Source organism: Cydia strobilella, chromosome 25 (assembly GCF_947568885.1).
Source record: "Cydia strobilella chromosome 25, ilCydStro3.1, whole genome shotgun sequence".
Classification (NCBI taxonomy): domain Eukaryota; kingdom Metazoa; phylum Arthropoda; class Insecta; order Lepidoptera; family Tortricidae; genus Cydia; species Cydia strobilella.
Window position 1 is genome coordinate 4,959,868 of NC_086065.1, and position 20,172 is coordinate 4,980,039.

At 38.9% G+C, this 20,172-nt stretch overlaps 1 protein-coding gene across 3 annotated transcripts in view; it reads left to right on the top strand.

Annotated features, from left to right (window-relative positions):
* Positions 1-20,172, top strand: part of LOC134752783 (unconventional myosin-Va) — a 76,677-nt gene that overhangs the window by 13,781 nt on the left and 42,724 nt on the right. For all 3 annotated transcript variants that reach the window (XM_063688484.1, XM_063688485.1, XM_063688486.1), the window contains exons 9-23: positions 6-113; positions 637-761; positions 1,301-1,402; positions 3,375-3,519; positions 4,128-4,264; positions 4,687-4,885; positions 5,687-5,922; positions 6,354-6,532; positions 7,381-7,461; positions 11,099-11,237; positions 12,169-12,326; positions 13,429-13,603; positions 14,810-14,899; positions 16,386-16,570; positions 17,369-17,625. In XM_063688484.1, the coding sequence (XP_063544554.1) occupies positions 6-113; positions 637-761; positions 1,301-1,402; positions 3,375-3,519; positions 4,128-4,264; positions 4,687-4,885; positions 5,687-5,922; positions 6,354-6,532; positions 7,381-7,461; positions 11,099-11,237; positions 12,169-12,326; positions 13,429-13,603; positions 14,810-14,899; positions 16,386-16,570; positions 17,369-17,625 (2,316 nt within the window). The remainder of the gene's footprint in view (positions 1-5; positions 114-636; positions 762-1,300; positions 1,403-3,374; positions 3,520-4,127; positions 4,265-4,686; positions 4,886-5,686; positions 5,923-6,353; positions 6,533-7,380; positions 7,462-11,098; positions 11,238-12,168; positions 12,327-13,428; positions 13,604-14,809; positions 14,900-16,385; positions 16,571-17,368; positions 17,626-20,172) is intronic.

Consider the following 20,172-nt stretch of genomic DNA (forward strand, 5'->3'; position numbering starts at 1 on the left):
TTCAGATCACCAAGACTCGTTTCACTATTTGAACCAGGGCGGCAGCCCCGACATAGACGGCGTCGACGACCTGAGAGCATTTAACGAGACGAAAAACGCACTTACCACCTTAGGCAAGTACATACAACGCAGCGTGAATGAATACTTTAAAAATATTAAACGCGGCCTAAACTTTCATAAAATGCCAAACTGGCCAAAGCCTTTGACGTTCATCGAACATCATCAGTATAATCGTGACAAAACGCCAAATTGACACAAATATCATAAAATGTGACAGGTAAAGTAGTTCGATTTTCATAGCAGTTCCAAAGAATCGGTATAACCAATTTCAGCTGAAATTATTCATCATAAATAAATAAATACAAATTACTTACAAAACTCTTAACTCAAATGTGCAAAATGTGACCAAGAAAATAGAAAAAGATTAGTAAATTAGTAGACAGACACTAGCTTCATTTTTGAAAAATGCCTAAATGGATAAAATGCCAATACTACCAACAATCACCAAAATGTAAGTATAAGGGTTCTGTCCATAATTTAATTCAAATTGGTTAGGTTAGAATAGAACACTGCGTTCGGCCGCATTTCTGTAGTCTTTTGAGAAAAGTTATATTTATTAACATTGATTGTTCACAGGTGTGTCAGAAACAGAACAACAGAACATGTTCACCGTATTAGCGTGTATCCTACATCTTGGCAACATTGAGCTCAAGTGCGAGCCCGACTCGGGGGACGTGGAGGAAGACGGCGCTTATATCGATGTGAGTATAGCTTTTGAAATTTAGATAAAGGTGAATGAAACGAATGATGAATGAACGGAATCACACTTAAAAAAAAAACGTTTAATTCAGAGTTATTTAGCCCTGCCTATCACCACCTCTACCCAGTATTTTGTGAGGCGGCAATCTAAGCGTTCAGACAAAGTTGAAGAAGCCTAATGGCGTAAAAGTCATCCACTCTCGCCTCTGCAAACATATGTGCAAGATGCAGTTTCCAAAAAGCCACCAGCAGACGTCCGTTTCAAACCCAAGGGATCATTCTTTATTTTCTTCTCTCTTAACATTTGCGTTTATCACGCTTGCGTCCTCGGCTATTGTTTCGGAGTTTAGGGTCCGCTGTCCGACTTTTCTTCTCTACTTCGCCTATTCAGAGAGCAAGAGAGCATTGTCGCGCATGTAATCCCTTGAAACGTCAAGCACCTCTAGGGCTTTGCTTCCTCTTTTACTGGGCCCAATCGGAGGCGGGATATCCAGACATTTGTCACCGTTTTTTTGTTGAAATTGTTTTTTTTTTCTTACAGCCAAACGACAAGCACCTACAAATTGTCTGCTCGCTTCTCGGGGTTTCGAAGCCGGAGCTAAGTCGGTGGCTGACGCATCGGCGCATTGCTTCTGCCCATGAGGTATGTCACCCAATCCGTCTCTCTATAGACCGACAAGCTACAAGCGCTAACGTTTGACAATCCAGTTACCATATTCAAACCAATTTAACTCTGCACAGACCACGCACAGACTTTGCAGTGGCAGTGTAGAAGTGCTACTCGTGCTATGCAAAAGTTGTCTTCGAAAATTTATTTTTCACCTCAGCAGCTCGAACAAGACTACTTTCGTCACTCCCTGGAGTGAAACAAAGTAGCTTTTTAATTTAATGAAGGCCATGAACTGCCACTTCATACTTCGGGGTCTATTACAAATTCGAAATACATTTTAACCTTTAATATGTTCTCACTACTGAGGTGAAAAATTATATGTGCAACACGAGAACAAAGAACAACTCGCAAGAAAAACCAACTTTCCTCTCTTGTTGCACAAATAACTATACCTAGTCGGCTCATAAGTTCTGTCACTGGCCTTTAAAATTTAAATTTGGAACTCTTAAAACAAAAACCGTTCTGCATTTGAATTTCGAATCTTTATTAAATATTTGAGTAGTATAATTTTGCAATTTTCTGTTTTCTTCAACATGGAGTGGACGCTTAAAGATAGCCGTACCGCAATAATTGCACTATATCGTTGTGGTCACTCGCCGACTAAAATTTTTAAGCTACTTGAAAATTTAAAATTCTCTCTAAGATTTGTGTATCGTACCATAGAAAGATACAGTGAGGTCTCTAGTTTAAATGACGAGAAAAGAAGCGGTCGTCCGCGTACAGCTAGGACTCCAGCAGTTGTACAAGCAATTAGGGCACGCATTGCCAGAAATCCCGCTAGGAAACAAAAAGTTATGGCCCTCCAGATGGGTTTGAGCAAAAACACGGTGAAAAGAGTGCTTAATCAAGACCTGAGACTTCGTGCTTATAAACGAAAAACTGGCCATCTTCTCAATGGTCGGCTTAAAGCTTTAAGGCTTAAAAGATCTAAAGCTTTATTGAAGAAGTACGCTAAAAATAAGCACCGTTGTATACTGTTTTCGGACGAGAAAATTTTTGACATAGAAAAAAACTGTAATAAACAAAATGATAGAGTGTACGCTCGCAATAGTAAAGAAGCGTCTAATAGCATTCCCCGTATTCAAAGAGGTCATCACCCTTCATCTGTGATGGTTTGGCTGGGAGTTTCTTATGCGGGCGTCACTAGTATGCATTTTTGTGAGAAAGGAGTAAAAACTAGTGCCAAAGTGTACCAAGACACGGTGTTGACTAATATTGTGAAACCACTATCCCATACGATGTTTCTAAACCAGCATTGGGTTTTCCAGCAGGACTCTGCTCCAGCCCATAAGGCAAAGTCTACACAAGCCTGGCTCGCCTCCAATAAAATCGACTTTATACGGCATGAAGATTGGCCCTCCTCTAGCCCAGATCTTAATCCTTTAGACTATAAAATATGGCAGTATTTAGAGGAAAAGGTGTGCTCAAAACCTCATGCAAATCTAGACTCGCTGAAAAAATCTCTTGCTACGGCAGTGGCCAATATCGACATGAAAGTGGTGCGTGAATCCATTGACGACTGGCCACGAAGACTTCAAGCCTGTGTAGATAATTATGGCGGTCATTTTGAATAAATGTTATACATTTAGATTCTCTAGTTTATAAGCTTTCAAACGCTGTACAAATTATACGGAATAAACTTAAACTTTTGATTTTATTTGATACTATGTATATGACAGAACTTATGAGCCGACTAGGTATTTATACTTTATGGCACATGAAGTAATAAGTACAAATGGTGGGCTTAATGCCTTAAGGCATTCTGTGTAAAAAATATGCTTTTAATTGAGCTGTAATTAGGGTTACCTTTGAAAGACCAGTGACAATGCAATGTTATGATACATTGAGCCGATGTAGACCGGATGTGTCCATTGGAACTTGACACAAGTACATTCGGCGGTAAAAGCTTCTATCACAAGTGATATTTTTAACAAAAAAATTTCAGGTGATAGTGTCCCGAATGGCCACGAACCGTGCCGCATTCGCTCGCGACGCGCTCGCGAAACGAATGTACGGCGAAATGTTCGCTTGGCTCGTAAAGTGTGTAAACCGCGCCTTGGAAACGGAGCAGAATAAAAGCCACTTTATTGGTAAGTTAGGCAAAAGTAGGAGGCATTGTCAATATGGGCAAAAAGTATTGGTAAGGTAGATAGATAGAATAATCTTTATTGGCACACCACAGTGAATGATACAGCTTACAGAAAAGAAGTTAGGTTAACAAATAAATTAAAAAAATGCGAAATTTAACTAACACTATTGGTAAGTTGGGCATAGTTAGCAAACATTTGTCGAAATGACAAATTGGCCAAAAAATTACATTGTTGGAGATGTAAGAAGTAATATGATGAATTGATGAGTAGTATAATTGAAATGTGTGGTTTGTTTATAACAGATCTTATTTCCGTTTAAAATTAATATGTATACCCTGAGGATTTTTGGATTCCAACGAGTTCCTACAATCTCGGGTAATAACGCGTATGAACACTTGAAACCCCAGCCGTGTCACAAGAGCTTTGCTAACCCTTTATAAGAATACATACAGTCAGCACCAGATGTTGCTAAGCGGGCGAGGTGTTCAAAATGACCTTGACACGGTCTTATTCTCTTAACAATAAAGTCGCGTCAAAATCATTTTGAACACCTCGCCCGCTTAGCAACTTCTGCTGCTGACTGTTCATGTATATCAACTTTTTTTTAGGTGTATTGGACATCTACGGGTTCGAAACGTTCGAAATCAACTCGTTCGAGCAGTTCTGCATCAACTACGCAAACGAGAAACTGCAGCAACAATTCAACTCGCACGTGTTCAAGTTAGAGCAGGACGAATATATTAAAGTTAGTTCCTACTATGCTTTAGATTGTAAGTAAAACCACTATCAGAATCACAATTTCAGAAAATGACGTGCATTAAAATAATCTGTTGATCCAATGAACATGCTCCCTCGCGCAAGTCGTGTAGAATTGTGTATAAAGCTAGTTTTGATTAAGTAGTAGTAGTAAAACACTTTATTGTACAATAATAAAAACAAAACAGGAAAATAACATTCGTCATTAGTACAAACGCGAACTTATCCCTTTAAAGGATCTCTTCTAGTCTATTATGCCATAGGTTTCTACTACCAAAAAACCTTTATTTATATTATTTGTGTTTAAGTTTTTGCTTCGGTGTAAAATGGTTGAAATTACGCAAAATCAATTGGTTAAATTAGAAAGAGATGAACGAATGGCATTTTTGAATACATCAATAATTTTTACAGGAAGAAATATCATGGAAAATGATCGACTTCTACGACAACCAGCCATGCATCGACCTGATCGAGGACCGGCTCGGAGTCCTGGCGCTCCTGGACGAGCAATGCCGCGTGCCGCAGGGCTCCGACCAGGGCTTTGTGACCAAGCTGCACGAGAGCTGCCACAAGTATCCGCACTTCATGAAACCTAGATTCGGGAACCAAGGTATTTGACCGAGCGAAGCGAAGGTCTTCAATTCAGCTTGGGCAAAAATGCTGCATGTCAAAATGTTATCTCTCTACAGGTCGCATTTCTCAACCGATTCTCGTGTAATCTTTTGGACAGGTTCGTTACATAGTTTTTAGGGTTCCGTACCCAAAGGGTAAAATCGGGACCCTATTACTAAGACTCCGCTGTCCGTCTGTCCGTCTGTCACTAGGCTGTATCTCATGAACCGTGATAGCTAGACAGTTGAAATTTTCACAGATAATGTATTTCTGTTGCCGCTATTTTTTATTTTTTATTAAGGTTCACCAACAGTGGCAGCAACAACTTATAGACTAACACACAACAACACATACTAAAAACAGAATAATATAAATATTTAAATGGGGCTCCCATACAACAAACGTGATCTTTTCCGTAATGGTACGGAACCCTTCATGCGTGAGTCAGACTCCCACTTGGCCGGTTTTATTATTGTCTGTTTATTATTTGTAATATTTTCAAAATGTCGTGAGGTCTATAGCTCAGAGAACCACTATTTTTAAGTTTCTTTAATCCCAAAGCGTCAGTCAAAGTGCTACTTTGATTTTTATGTAACATATTTTTTAACTGTAAATCGTACCACATGTTCGTGGCATCTTAATAGAGACAATTGTTACAAACAATACAAGATAATGACAAAACTGGCTAATAAATGCCTAAACGGGCAAGATTTCCAAAATGAGATGTAAGCAAAATATTTCCGTTTGATTTTTACCACCGAACCTTCAGATTTTGTATGGTTAAAGTTTTTTTTTCTAGCATTTATAATAAAACACTTCGCCGACAACGTTGAATACCAATGCGGGGGCTTCCTGGAGAAGAACAGAGACACCGTATCAGAAGAGCAGTTAGAATGCATCAAGTCTTCGACCAGCTGCCGGCTGATCCACGCCATGTTCGCTGCCGATCGGGTGTCGGAGGGAAATGCCACTGCGACGTTGCCTCCGCCGTCACGACGGAGGACTACGCCAGCCGTACCACTTACTAGTCTTACGGTAAGTAAAGCTGATAAAGAATGACACATCATGGTCGAAAAGTTGCAATGCCACCGCGGTGTAGCCACCGTTACGACGTCGGATTATACCAGCCGTACTCATTACTACGGTACGTCAAGTTTATCAAAAATGCCATTTTAAAACATTGTTGTCACTGTCACGACTCGGCCGTACGGTAAAATGCCAAATGAACCAAAAATGACAAAGTAGGCAAAAATGCGAAAAAATTAAGTGACACCTGACCATAAACGCCGAGAACATCGCTGTCACTGTCACGACTGTCTGCCACTCACTGGCCGTACGGTAAAATGCCAAATGAACCAAAAATGCCAAAGTAGGCAAAAATTCGAAAAAATTAAGTGACACCTAACCATAAACGCCGAGAAAATCTAACTCATTCTACTTAATGAATGAAAGTTTTTTTTTTCTAGCAACCGCCTCGCCGAGCGTCCGGACAGAAGCAGACAGTGGGCGCACAATTCCGAGCCTCGTTGTCGGCTCTCATGGCGACCCTGTCCGCGACCACCCCGCACTACGTGCGCTGCATCAAGCCCAACGACACCAAGCTGCCCTTCCAGTTCCATCCCGCGAGGGCCGTCAACCAACTCAGGTGAGTCTAATAACTAGTAATATCATAGACAATAATAAACAATAGGCGCCTAAATTAATTTTTAACAAGCAGAAACGTCTGCGATCGATGCTATTAAGCTTAGAATAAATTTAAAAGTGGAAAAATGACTGCCTTGGGTTAGTTGGCAGAGCGCTGGAGTATCGATCCAGAGGCCGTGAGTTCAAGTCTCACCCAAGGCAGTAATTTTTGCACTTTTAAATTTATTCTAAGCTTAATAGGCGTCTAGTTCCTAGCCTCGTTATCAGCTCTCATGGCGACCCTGTTCGCGACCACCCCGCACTTACCTACGAACTTAGGTGAGACTGATTCATGGTTTATAAAGGACCAATCGTTAACACTAAAAAATACCAGTCATTGCCAACATTTTTGAATTAAAGTCGCTTATGAATTACTGCTGGCTTAAAATACGATTGAAGATGCGAACAATGGGTGTGAACAATATGTTAACTAGCCCTATTTCAGATGTAAGTGATAACAAAGTAAACTAAAGGATTGGGACGTAAACGCAGGATGAGGCTAGTAATATTCTAACGGCGGCAACCATAGGTTGGAGCGAGACACAGCGATCGGACCTTTCGTTCCCGCCTATGGTTGCCGCTGCCACCGCCGCCGGTCGCGCAATGTCGTGGCCGACCCGTAAAGCAGACGGTAGGCATGCAAACGCTTGTCACTTCTCGCTCTCCTCTCTCACGGGTCGTAACATCGGCAACTATTCAAGCACATAAATGACCAGTTTTAGCCTTTATCTCATGGTGATAAGGTTCACGAATAGATAGTTGATTTCGCACATGATGGGTCAAAAAGTGAAACGTGTGTATTACTTTCAGAGCGTGCGGTGTATTGGAGACCATAAGGATTTCGGCAGCCGGTTTCCCGTCCAGATGGTTGTACCAAGACTTCTTTAATAGGTAAGTTTGCGTTGCCTAGGTTTAGTACTCTTACGGTAGATGTCAACAAGGGGCCCGTTTATCAAAAGCTTCTAGCTTGTAATACAAGTGGAAGTCCTTTTCTAACAAAAGCTGTCAAAAAGGGACTTCCACTTGTATTACAAGCAACAAGCTTTTGATAAAGGGATTGCTTAGACCTATATTAGGGTCGGTTGCACCAAACCGTCTGTCACCGTTAAAGCGTTCGCTAAATTTTATTGTATGGGAAGTTTCATAGATCTCTGCTGCGTGACGTGAGTTAGTTAGTTAGTTATGCTAGGCATTTTCCGCAAATCGACATCCAATGTGCCTATTTTGCGTGAAACGAGGTAGCGCTACTCTAACCACCCCAGCTCCTCCACGAAGCCTAGCAAAGTCTTCAGGTTGCTAGTTGCCTTTAGTGTGCATGGATTCCCTAGGTATTTGCTCCTATATACTTCTACCTGTTTACAGTCTAGGAGAATATGTTTTGTTGTTTCTTCTTCTGCCATGCACGCTCTGCACATGGGGCTGTCAGTTTTACCCATATTATGTAGGTGTTTGTTTCGTGTGTTATGCAACTGAGCAACTGGCCCTTACTAGTGGCTTAAAACAAAAAATACTTCGTTTAGTCATTATCACAGCGTACTCACAAGATCCTAATGGCACTTAAGCCCTTTATGCCAATTTCTACCACTATGAATATTTTACAGAAAACGAAACGACAGAAAAAACTTTAAATCATGAATTTGGTCACAGAATCGGTTAAGAAATGCGACCTTTATAGGAGAACATACGGACATACGAAAGCATTTATGTCCAAGCTGAAACGGAGAACTTCGCTAACGCTCGGTCGATAAACGATTTTTTTCAAAAATGGACGGCAAAGTCGACGTTGCCGGTTAAAAAGTAGGTCGCGAAGTGCGTAGTTTATGGTGAGTCAAAAAATTAAAAAGTTAAAAACATTGCAGTCTCGATTTCGGGACTGCAATGTTGCATACAAATTCCATTATTTGTTGAGCTCCAAACTTTTTAAAAGTTGAATTGGCCATATCAAATGAAGGCATGGGTCCATTAAACAGCCAAACAGATGATCAGTACTTATTATTATAATGTTGGTACCGCGACTATTTAGGTGTCTCAAATAGGTTGGCGTATTTTCAGCAGAAAAAATACACTTCTATTTTTAATTAAAAAAAAAAGGCGGCAAAGAAAGTTTATTTACTTTTTTCTGTGAAAATATATACATAAGAACGTTGCTTCTGTAAAATATTTATATTCTATTTGTATGTATTGCGCTATTTTTGAGAAAAGCACTATATATGACTCGGCTGGAAGGCTACTTGCTGGCTTCGGATTCAATTAAACGGACTCCCAAGGTCGTCCGTTTAAAACGAATCCTCAGCCAGCAAGTATCTACTTCCGAGCCTCGACAATAATGTACTATTGTTGCACGCCTCAAAATATATGAAACACAGTAAAGTGAAAAGTCCCACTGAAAGTCAGCGTCATGGCTTGCCGTGGCATTATGCTAAATGGGAATTATGTTTAGCATCTAGTTTGTGTTGTACGTGTTATTCTAAAGTTTTTTTTTTTTATACCACGTCGGTGGCAATCAAGCATACGGCCCGCCTGATGGTAAGCAGTTACCGTAGCCTATGGACGCCTGCAACACCGGAGATATTACACGCGCGTTGCCGACCCTAACACTCCTCTCCCTCGTTGAGCTCTGGCAACCTTACTCACCGGCAGGAACACAACACTATGAGTAGGGTCTAGTGTTATTTGGCTGCGGTTTTCTGTAAGGTGGAGGTACTTCCCCAGTTGGGCTCTGCTCTAGATCTGGAATGACATCCGCTGTCCTGTGCCCTACCACACAAAGCGAGATGTCATTCACAGTGCCCATACCTCTCTTGGACGTAGTTTAAGGACATATCCGGGTCCGGACGCAGTTTAAGGACATACCCGGGTCCAAGTATTGTCCAATGTTGATTAATTTAAATATATGTCGTAAACTCGACCTGACCAGCCGGCCCTGTCGGCTGGACATACTCGTTGCTAACTTCCTGGCGGGGTTGTCTCGGGCAAATTAATTAAACACGGATTACACCATACAATGTTTATTCCGTAACACACAATAGACTTTAGGATAAATCAACAATAAACACAAATTAAGGAAATTAGTGGCCGACAGGTTCGGTTTGACAACCAATTTCTGTCTAGTCGTTTTCTGTTTCTTCTTCTTCTGTTCTCGGACGACCTAGACAGAACTGCTTTATCGGCTGAACGACCCTGTCCAGGTACCTAGGTAAATAGTACCCTGGCCCACTACGAGATGGCACAGTTACAACCTATCACAGGCCTGACACAGTTCATTGTAAGGCAAAGATAGATATAACTCCGTAATAGATGGATACAGTCTAAGGAAAAAACGTGCCTCGAAAATCAAGAAAATTTTATTCTTGTTCAGAGGGCGCTACTAGTTTTGGCCAACTGTCGTATAGATGGCGTTGACGGTTTCGTTTGTTATTTAACAATTTTAACGCATATCAGTGACAGAACATGGGTCAAAATCATAAAAATAATTAATGCAAATAAAAAAATCATTTATCTATATTTAAATACATTTCATCGTATTTTTATAAAACTTCATTTTTAGTTTTAAAGTGTGTCGACAGATGGCACTGAATTTACTGGGGTTACAAAATTTACTATGACAGTACCGCTCTAGTATAAGTTACTCTATGTTGTAAGGTAATGGCGCTAGACGGCCTGTGAAACAATAAATCAACTAAGTATTTCTATTATTTGCTATTAAATTAAGTTATAATATCCATTCTCCGACATATATGACTGCGACTTCGTTAGCAGCGAGGCATTTTTGTGTTCCTTCCCTCTATAACCGAAGACACTACTTAGATGTAATGTTCTTGTTTAAAATTCTTAAAGGTGTGGTTAAATGTCCGAATCTCTTAGAATTAGTCACTTTCAATTGTCCGCACCAACCCTTACGTTCTAGACCTCTATTTTATATCAGCTTTGCCCGCAAGAATTACGCTCGGCACACATTTTTCAGACAAGTCCCAAATTATTATAATAAGCACCTACATTAGACTTATATTGACCGGGATATAGACCGTGATTACCTTTTCAAATAACACAAAACTCACAAATAATACAAAAGAGGTAATCACGGTCTATATCCCGGTCAATATAAGTCTAGTGAAACTAACCGTGAATCATTCAAAACTCTAAGCACCTACATGATATTGATCCTTTTCACACTTCCCTGTCTAGTCTTAGAATGAAACTTAGACCTAAATTGTTTTAATATTTCAAGTATTGAATATAAATAAGTAAATGTATAAATGTAACTTTCCGGTTCCGGTTCTCCTATCTAGGTAGGTATGGCTCATGTTTTTCTATGTTTTTCTTTGATCTTCTTTTTATCTCTGTTGTTTTAGTGTGTATGTTAACATCATGCACTTAATAATGAACCTCCAGGTCTGTTTCTTAAGTATGTTAAGTACATTTGTATTTCAAATCCATTTGTATATGTGACTGTTTGTGTTCTAAATAAACAAAAAAAAATGTATTTCTTTCAAAAGTATGATTTTATTATAGTTAATATGTTTGACAGATATCGTCTCCTCTGCGCGCACAAAGAGCTAGATCGCGGAGACACGAAGGGCACGTGCCGGCGCATCCTGGCCGCGCACCTCAAGGACCCCGACAAGTACCAGTTCGGCGCCACCAAGATATTCTTCAGGGCGGGACAGGTGAGGCGGCTCAGTGGCGGGGCTACATACAGGCTGTTTGTTTAGTCACCTGCAATAATTTACAGGGAGAATATATAGATCATACTATAGTTAACTTATACTAGAGCGGTACTGTCATAGTAAATTTTGTAACCCCAGTAAATTCACTGCCATCTGTCGACACACTTTAAAACTAAAAATAAATATTTATAAAAATACGATAAAATGTATTTAAATATAGATAAATGATTTTTTTTTTTTCATTAATTATTTTTATATGATTTTGACCCATGTTCTTTCACTGGTATGCGTTAAAATTATAAATAACAAACGAAACAGTCAACGCCCTCTATACGAGTGTAGGCCAAAACTAGTGGCGCCATCTGATCGAGAATCAAATTTTCGTGATTTTCGAGGCACGTTTTTTCCTTAGACTGTATCCATCTATTACGGAGTTATATCTATCTTTGATCATACTGACGATACTGACCAACTTTTACTATAGGACCAACCACGAAATCGCGAAAAAAAAGTTTACTCTCCCATAGAAAATGTCAAAGTCAGACAGCCAAAATGTATGAAGTTTTTTTTTCGCGATTTCAGGGTTGGTCCCATAGTAAAAGTTGGTCAGTATGACCTATACATTCAGACCGTAAAATATTGCAGATGACTAAATAAATATCCTGTATACGGAAGGTGGAGCTAACTTGTGCCCCCGAAACACGAATAGGCCAATCAAATTAGATTTTTTCGAAGAATTTTTTTCAATGCCTTCATTTCATTTGGTCCTAAATGCATGTAATCCGATCACCTCGGCGCTGGAAAATTGATAATTGTACTACGTTAAGGAATCATAAGACCTGCTAAACAACTCTCAACTTTCATATAGCATTATAGCAAAAATTCGCAGAAGATTTTTTTCTCTGTAATTATGTACCATTGTTATTTCCAGGTGGCATATTTAGAAAAGTTACGCGCCGACATCCAACGCCTATACTGCGTGCGCATACAAAGTTGCGTGCGGCGTTTCGTGGCCCGACGCAAGTACTTGCGCCGCATGCGCGCCTTGCGGGGCCTGCAAGCCCACTGCCGAGGCTTCCTCGCTAGACGGTATGACGTTACACTATTTTGGCTGTTTTTTAGTAGGAATAATGGAATAATGTGTCTAAAGAATAGGTATATTTAGAGAAGACCGCCATACAACGCCAATACTGCGTGCGTGTACGAAGTTGCGTGCGTCATTTCGTAGCAGGACGCAAGTACTTGCGCCGCATGCGCGCCTTGCGGGGCCTGCAAACCCACTGCCGAGGCTTCCTCGCTAGACGGTATGACGTTATATTATTTTGGCTGTTTTTTTAGGGTTCCGTACCCAAAGGGTAAAAACGGGACCCTATTACTAAGACTCCGCTATCTGTCTGTCTGTCCGTTTGTCACTAGGCTGTATCTCACGAACCGTGATAGCTAGAGAGTTGAAATTTTAACAGATGATGTCTTTCTGTTGCCGCTATAACAACAAATACTAAAAACAGAATAAAATAAATATGTGTTTAAGTGGGGCTTCCATACAACAAACGTGATTTTTTTTGCCGTTTTTTTGCGTAATGGTACGGAACCCTTCGTGCGCGAGCCCGACTCGCACTGGGCCGGTTTTTTTTGTCAATAATGTGTCTAAGAATAGGTATATTTAGAGACGACCGACATACGCCAATACTGCGTCCCTTTCTAACAAAAGCTGTCAAAAAGTGACATCCGCTTGTATTACAAGTTATATGCTTTTGAGAAACGGGCCCCTGTTGTCCACTGTCCATTCTTTAAGTTTTATCTGTATTATCAAAGATAGATATAACTCCGTAATAGATGGATACAGTCTAAGGAAAAAACGTGCTTCGAAAATCAAGAAAATTTGATTCTCGATCAGAGGGCGCTACTAGCTTTGGCCTACTGTCGTATAGATGGCGTTGACGGTTTCGTTTGTTATTTTACAATTTTAACGCATATCAGTGAAAGAACATGGGTCAAAATCATTCATAAAAATAATTAATGCAAAAAAAAACATTTATCCATATTTTAATACATTTTATCGTATTTTTATAAATTTTCATTTTTAGTTTTAAAGTGTGTCGTTAGACGGCAGTGAATTTACTGGGGTTACAAAATTGAGTATGACAGTACCGCTCTATCGTATTATATCCTCTTTGATATTTACTCGTAGTTTTGCGCAAGAAGTCCGCCGCACCCGAGCCGCGATTAAGATCCAGCGCTACGTGCGCGGCTGGTCGGCGCGGCGCCGCTACCGCCAGCTGCGGCGCCTCGCTGTAGGGCTCCAGGCGCACGCCAGGGGATATCTGGCGCGCAGGCTGTACAGGGATGCGCGCAGGGTCAAAGCGGTAAGTTTTTTATTATTTTTCAACACACTTGCTCAAAACGACGTTTTTATTACACCGATTTTTCGCTCATAATCCTAGATATTAAACACGCGTGCTCTTTCAGTGTATTATTCCACTCGTGCTTTTTTATTATATTATCCGACTGAGTTAAGAAGGTAACTGATTGCTAATAATATGCATGGAAAGGGAGCCTTCTTTAATTGGTCGGACTGGCGGGCACGGGCGCGCCCGACCGCCGCGCCGCCCGCGGCCGGGGCGAGGGGCGGCCGGCAGTACGAGTATGACAGATGAAACACACAATACTAACTATTTTAACTATTAAAATTTGATTCATATGAAAGTTTCTTTTTTTTCTCGCAAGTGTGTTGAAAAACGTCGTATGAAACGCGTGTGCATTGGTCATTACACACATCGGCTTTCTTATTGCGCGCTCGCTTACAGCTCCCGCGCACAATATCGCCTCGTGTGTAATGACCAACTTAGCACACTTGTATCATAATGTACTATTACAGTACATCTCGCACTAGTGCGTAAAAAAGCACTTTTCGTCGAAAGTTTAAAGGACCATATGTACTGTAAAACTTTGTACGATACACGTGCGAATAGGTAATTCGCAACTCGTGTCGATTTAAAACACTCCCTGCGGTCGTGTTTTAATTTATCGCCACTCGTTTCGAATTTCCTCTTTTCCGCACTTGTATCGTAAATAAATAGTTAGTTTGTATCTGAAAAGGAAAAAAACCGTTTTTTTTTGCTTTATGGGCATTATAGAGTTTCCTTGTTCGATTTGTTAGTTTTTTTCTTGTATGTCAAAATATATATGCAAAGCTCACTAATATGCAAAAACTCTTCAAAGTTTTAAAACCTTACTTAAAAATCATTACTTATCTCTTCCTTAATGTGCTGCTGTGTATATATTGTGTATGTATGTATATTTATTTATTTATCTAAAATGTTACTATATGTACTGTCTGATTAATGTATGTGTAATTCCTGTTCCTCTAATCAATTCGTGCACTACCTGTTTATAAAAACTTTTTGTTCTTCATATCCTGCTACCCTAAGGTTGTCTGGAAGAGATCGCTTACAGCGATAAGACCGCCTGTTGCTACCTTTATTTACATTGTAAATTTGTTTTAAAATTTTTGTGTATTTGTGGTGCAATAAAGAATATTTATTATTATTATTATATATGAATTGTTTCAGTCGCTGACGATCCAACGCTACGCGCGCGGCTACCTCGCGAGGAAACGAGTCAAGGCGATGCGACGCGGTATTATTATAGCGCAGGCTGCTGTGAGTACTTCTATCTGTTTTTTTGAAATTCAATGAAAAACTTTATTTTAAGCAACTAGTGGCCCTTTCATAGGTTATAAACTGAAATACATGTCTTATACACTAACAGTAACATGTATCTGCAAAGTTCGTGGTTAGATGCCATAACTTTTATCCGTAGGCCACGGAACGCACGCTTACCTCTGGCGCCGACCGCCATAATTTATTTTTGACCCCTGACGCAAACAGAGGGATGTGATATGTTTGACGCCAATGTCTGTCTGTCTGTCTGTCTGTCTGTGGCATCGTAGTTTTCCAACGGATCGACCGATTTCGAAGCCGTTTTTTTTTTACGTAAAAGCGAGTTTCCTCGCAGTGGTCCTTGGTGTAGTTATGTTTGATAGAAATCGATCCAGCAGTTTTGAAGAGTATCAAGCTCTTTTCCAAAATAATGAAAGGCATTTTTGGCACAAAATTGATTTTTTTGACACTTAGTGTAGGGGTATTTTTTTTTTTAATTTTTAATATCCAGCCGTAGAGCGAGCGTTCCGTGGCCGATGTATCACTTTGGGCTTTAGTTACTTTTTCTTTTGTATTACATCTATTACGTGAAATGCAAAATGAAAAATAATATTTAACCCTTAAATGCATAGTGATGTATGTATGTACACAACAAAAAACATATAATTTTATGCATAATTAGGTAAAATCTATTTGGTCCTGTATATTAATTTGATCGTAAATTAATACACTTTCCGTCGTTTTATTGAAATTTGCGCAGTATTTAAGTTTAAAAAAAATACATTTCTTTTAACACGAAATGGCGGTAAATTGGGAAAATTTAATGATTTTTAATATGTAATTTAGGCGGTTTTTTCGGGGTTTGTAATTATTTATATTTAAAATCTTTATTATAGGTATATTACAAATAGTATAAATTTCTAATGGTAGTAAGATTTTTTATATCTTTTACCAATAATTGTATAAATTTACATAAATTATTATTTACCCTATGTAAATTCTAATACTGGTTAAGCAGTGAAAATCGATGTTTTAATTTATATTTTTATTTTTCCTAGAATCAGTAAACAATTATGTAAGACATATATTAATTTCAGGCAAAAAGAAAAAATCATGCATTTAAGGGTTAACAAAACAATTCGTTTAGTTCCATGGTTATGTATGTATAGGTAAAAAACTTAGCTAAAGCCCCCATTGTATTCGGACACGCATTCCATATTTGAAATTTGTAATTGTAATATATCGTTACGTTTGCAGACAAATTATTTACTTTGCTAAGAAGTTTGATTTTTCCCGTCCACTTATAATATAATTCGCGTAAAGAGGATACATATTTCTCAATGCAAAGTAATTTTAGCGCCATCTATTGAAAACGAATACTTAACAATCACTGGAAAAAATCTAGCATTACAATCCTCTCACTTTTCACTACCCCAAATCATAACCCCCTATCCTCACACACTCTAAACACAACCATAATACCCAGGTCCGCCGCTTCCTCGCCCGTCGCCTCTACAAGCGCCTCCGCATCGAAGCCAGGAGTCTGGACCACGTGAAGACCCTGAACAAGGGTCTGGAGAACAAGATCATCAGCCTGCAGCAGAAGTTGGGGGAGGCGCAACAGAAGACCAAGGCGCTGGAACCGTTGGCTGTTCAGCTGGCTGAGGCTAAGTATGTTCTATGAGGGTTGCGAACAACCACAACACTTCGTCGCCTCTAACAGAGTCTCCGCATTGAAGCCATGAGTCTGGACCACGTGACCATGAACAAGGGTCTGGAGAACAAGAACATCAGCCTGTAAATATTCGATTTATCCGTATATTTAAACAAACTTTATTCAATTTATCAAATGTAGAATTTTATAGTTGGTCAAACCAAATTAGCTCCATGCATGAATTTATTTTTATTTTTGGATTCATAATTTATATCGTTGGAACACCGGAAATGATTAAAATACTTTTGTAAACCTTAACATTATTTTATTAAAAAATATTTAAAATGTTGAAAATTTTTGAGCGGTTGAAACGCTCATAATTTTTGGCGCGAATTCGACAGAGCGTGATGACGTCACACGTTGGGCGGCCCAACTGACGTTTGCTACTAATGACACTAATCTGTCGAACGCGTGACGTCACGTGGCGTTTCGAGCGTTTCGCGCACTAGCTTTTCGCGGGCAAATTTTTGTACTTTTTGTTTATAATTTTAAGTAATTAAATGGTAATTTAAAAACGGAAATGCATTTGTAACATGATATAACGGTAACAAACATCCGAATAAAACATATTTCGTTCAAATATAAACTTCATGCATGAGGCTAATTGTCAGTTAATAAGAAAAAAAAAAACTATACTCATCCTTTTCTTTTGGGTGCTAGTACTAGTGTAAGACAAAGATAGTATGATTATCTCTGTCTATGTTTGAAATGAGACGGTCTTTTGACAAACTATAACTTATTATTTTCCTTTTTAGAGCGAAACTGGAACTCCTTCGTCTAGTCGAAATCGAGGCAAAGACTCTCAAAGTGTCCATCGTAGACAAGGACAGCATTATAGCAGCGCTCCAAACCGAGCTGGCGAGCGAGCGAGACAGCAACAAGCAGCTCGTCGAGGAGAAGAAAGAGATAGAGAAGACGTATAAGATAGAGAGGGTGGCGTGGGAGGGAGAAAGCGAGAAATTGGTCAATGAGTTGAAGAGTTCTAAGGAGCAGTTCGATTTGGCAATTGAAGGTAAAGTTTACTTTTGAAAGTATAGCATAGTCTTTATCTTCTCAAATGACTTTTTCGTCTAAGACGCTAATCTGTTAAACAAAAGCGATTGTCTCTTTTGTGCGAGCTGCCGGCCATTGTGTGCCGTGGCACGCGCCAACACACAATGGCACACAAAGGCCGACAGCTCGCACAAAAGAGACAATGTATGTATGTATGTATAAACTCTTTATTGTACAAAACACAGAACACAAATATGGCACAGAAATAGGCAGTACAAAGGCGAACTTATCCCTTTAAGGCAATGGCTTTTGTTTAACAGATTACCATCTTAGATGAAAAAGTCATTTGAGATGATGCAGACGATACCGTAAGCCGGGGTGAATAGGGATGGCTGGGGTGAATAGGGACAAAACATAAAATAAATGCAATTTTTAATCTTATCAAGAATGTCCCTAATCATAGTTATCATATATTGTCCAGATAAGTAGATGTTTCGCTAATCAAATTTTTTTAATTATATTGCGCGATATCAATTATGCCTCGCCATTTTTTTAGGTATCATCATCGCTCGTCTCATTCGTTTTTCGTTTATTTGTATTTCGTATAAAGTTTCGTACAGAAGTATTTGTCATCATTTGCCACCTAATTTTTATTAATTATATTGTCTAATTTGCCGGCCATTTTTGAGTTAATAAAACTACCCGAAATGTCCTACATTATTAAATCATAGAGTAACTTATACTAGAGCGGTACTGTCATAGTAAATTTTGTAACCCCAGTAAATTCACTGCCATCTGTCGACACACTTTAAAACTAAAAATGAAGATTTATAAAAATACAATAAAATGTATTTAAATATAGACAAATGATTTTTTTCATTTGCATTAATTATTTTTATGATTTTGACCCATGTTCTTTCACTGATATGCGTTAAAATTGTTAAATAACAAACGAAACTGTAGGCCAAAACTAGTGGCGCCCTCTGAACGAGAATCAAATTTCTTGATTTTCGAGGCACGTTTTTTCCTTAGACTGTATCCATCTATTACGGAGTTATATCTATCTTTGATTAAATGTAGATACCGTCAACCGGGGTGAGTCTGTCCGTTTATTATCTCTTCACGCTTAAACAAACGACTTGACTGGGGGCACTCCCGTACCCCCAGATGAACCTATTTTCAACCTATTTTGATTTAATTTGGTATGGAGATGTATCTAGTCGGTATTTTTTTTCAGATTACAAATTTTATAACCAGAAAGTAGTGGTAACTTTTTTCTTTTTTTCTCCAAAATGAAATCTGAGTAACTATGCACTGAATAAGATATCATAGAAACCCCTAGCATTTCGGAAGAAAAAGTTAATTACCACTACTGAGGTTATTAGGAAACTTATAATCTTTAAAAAAACCGGCCAAGTGCGAGTCGGACTCGCCCACCGAGGGTTCCGTACTTTTTAGTATTTGTTGTTATAGCGGCAACATAAATACATCATCTGTGAAAATTTCAACTGTCTAGCTATCACGGTTCATGAGATACAGCCTGGTGACAGACAGACGGACAGCGGAGTCTTAGAAATAGGGTCCCGTTTTTACCCTTTTGGCACGGAATCCTAAAAACGGGGTATAGTTGGTTATGGAGTTACCGGGAAAGAGTTAGGATAGTTTTTATTACGAAAATCATTTTCGAACGAAGTCACGGTCAGTAGCTAGTACTTTAAGGGGCTACCTGAGGTTTGCATCGATTTTTGACAAGTTTTAAATAGTATCTCCTACTTTTGCACTACATATAGAATTATAAGACAAGCGGCTATCGGTTCTTCAATCTTTTATCTCAATTTTTGTCTACCGGATTGTGAAAAAAATGAATACTTATTTATTTATGATTGTTTTAAACATTGTCTAAAAAAACACTTTTTTCGTATTTCGATTGCTGTGAAAGATCTTACTTATACGAAATCTACATATTTGGGTTCGTCTTAGACGTCTCTAAAAAATTGTCTAAGGTTTTAACTTTAAACTAATTAACACAAAAGTTATGGCCAGAAAACTAGTTTTTTGGCCTAAAATTGTTCAACTTTGATGCCAAATATTTCGAAAACAATGAACTTTGAAGTAAATATGGGATACTATATTGCTAAAATCCGTTGCTGTTAATATGATAAGCTACAAAAAACATTAGAAAACTAAGGTATTCAAATCGAAGGTCATTGGGGCATGGGATCCCCTTAATATAAACCTGATTAATATGATGACGTAATGAAGCTGATAACAGCTTTGATAAATCGCTTATTGTATTGTTTAGTGGCCACGCGGTTTGACCTAAATTATTGACAAAAACTCTGATATAACCTTTAATTGTGTTAATGTTTGCCTTAACTCTTGTTTTGGCGCGATTGTATAAAACATATGTTAATGGAAATAAATTAAAATGTAGATAATGAGTGAGATTAGGAAGTTTTATCAGTGATTGTGTTGTGATTGATTTGGGCTTGTTTGAGTTTTGTGCTCCGTACTAATTTTATTCACGATTACTTCGATATTGTTAATCGGTTGCAGGCGGTTATCT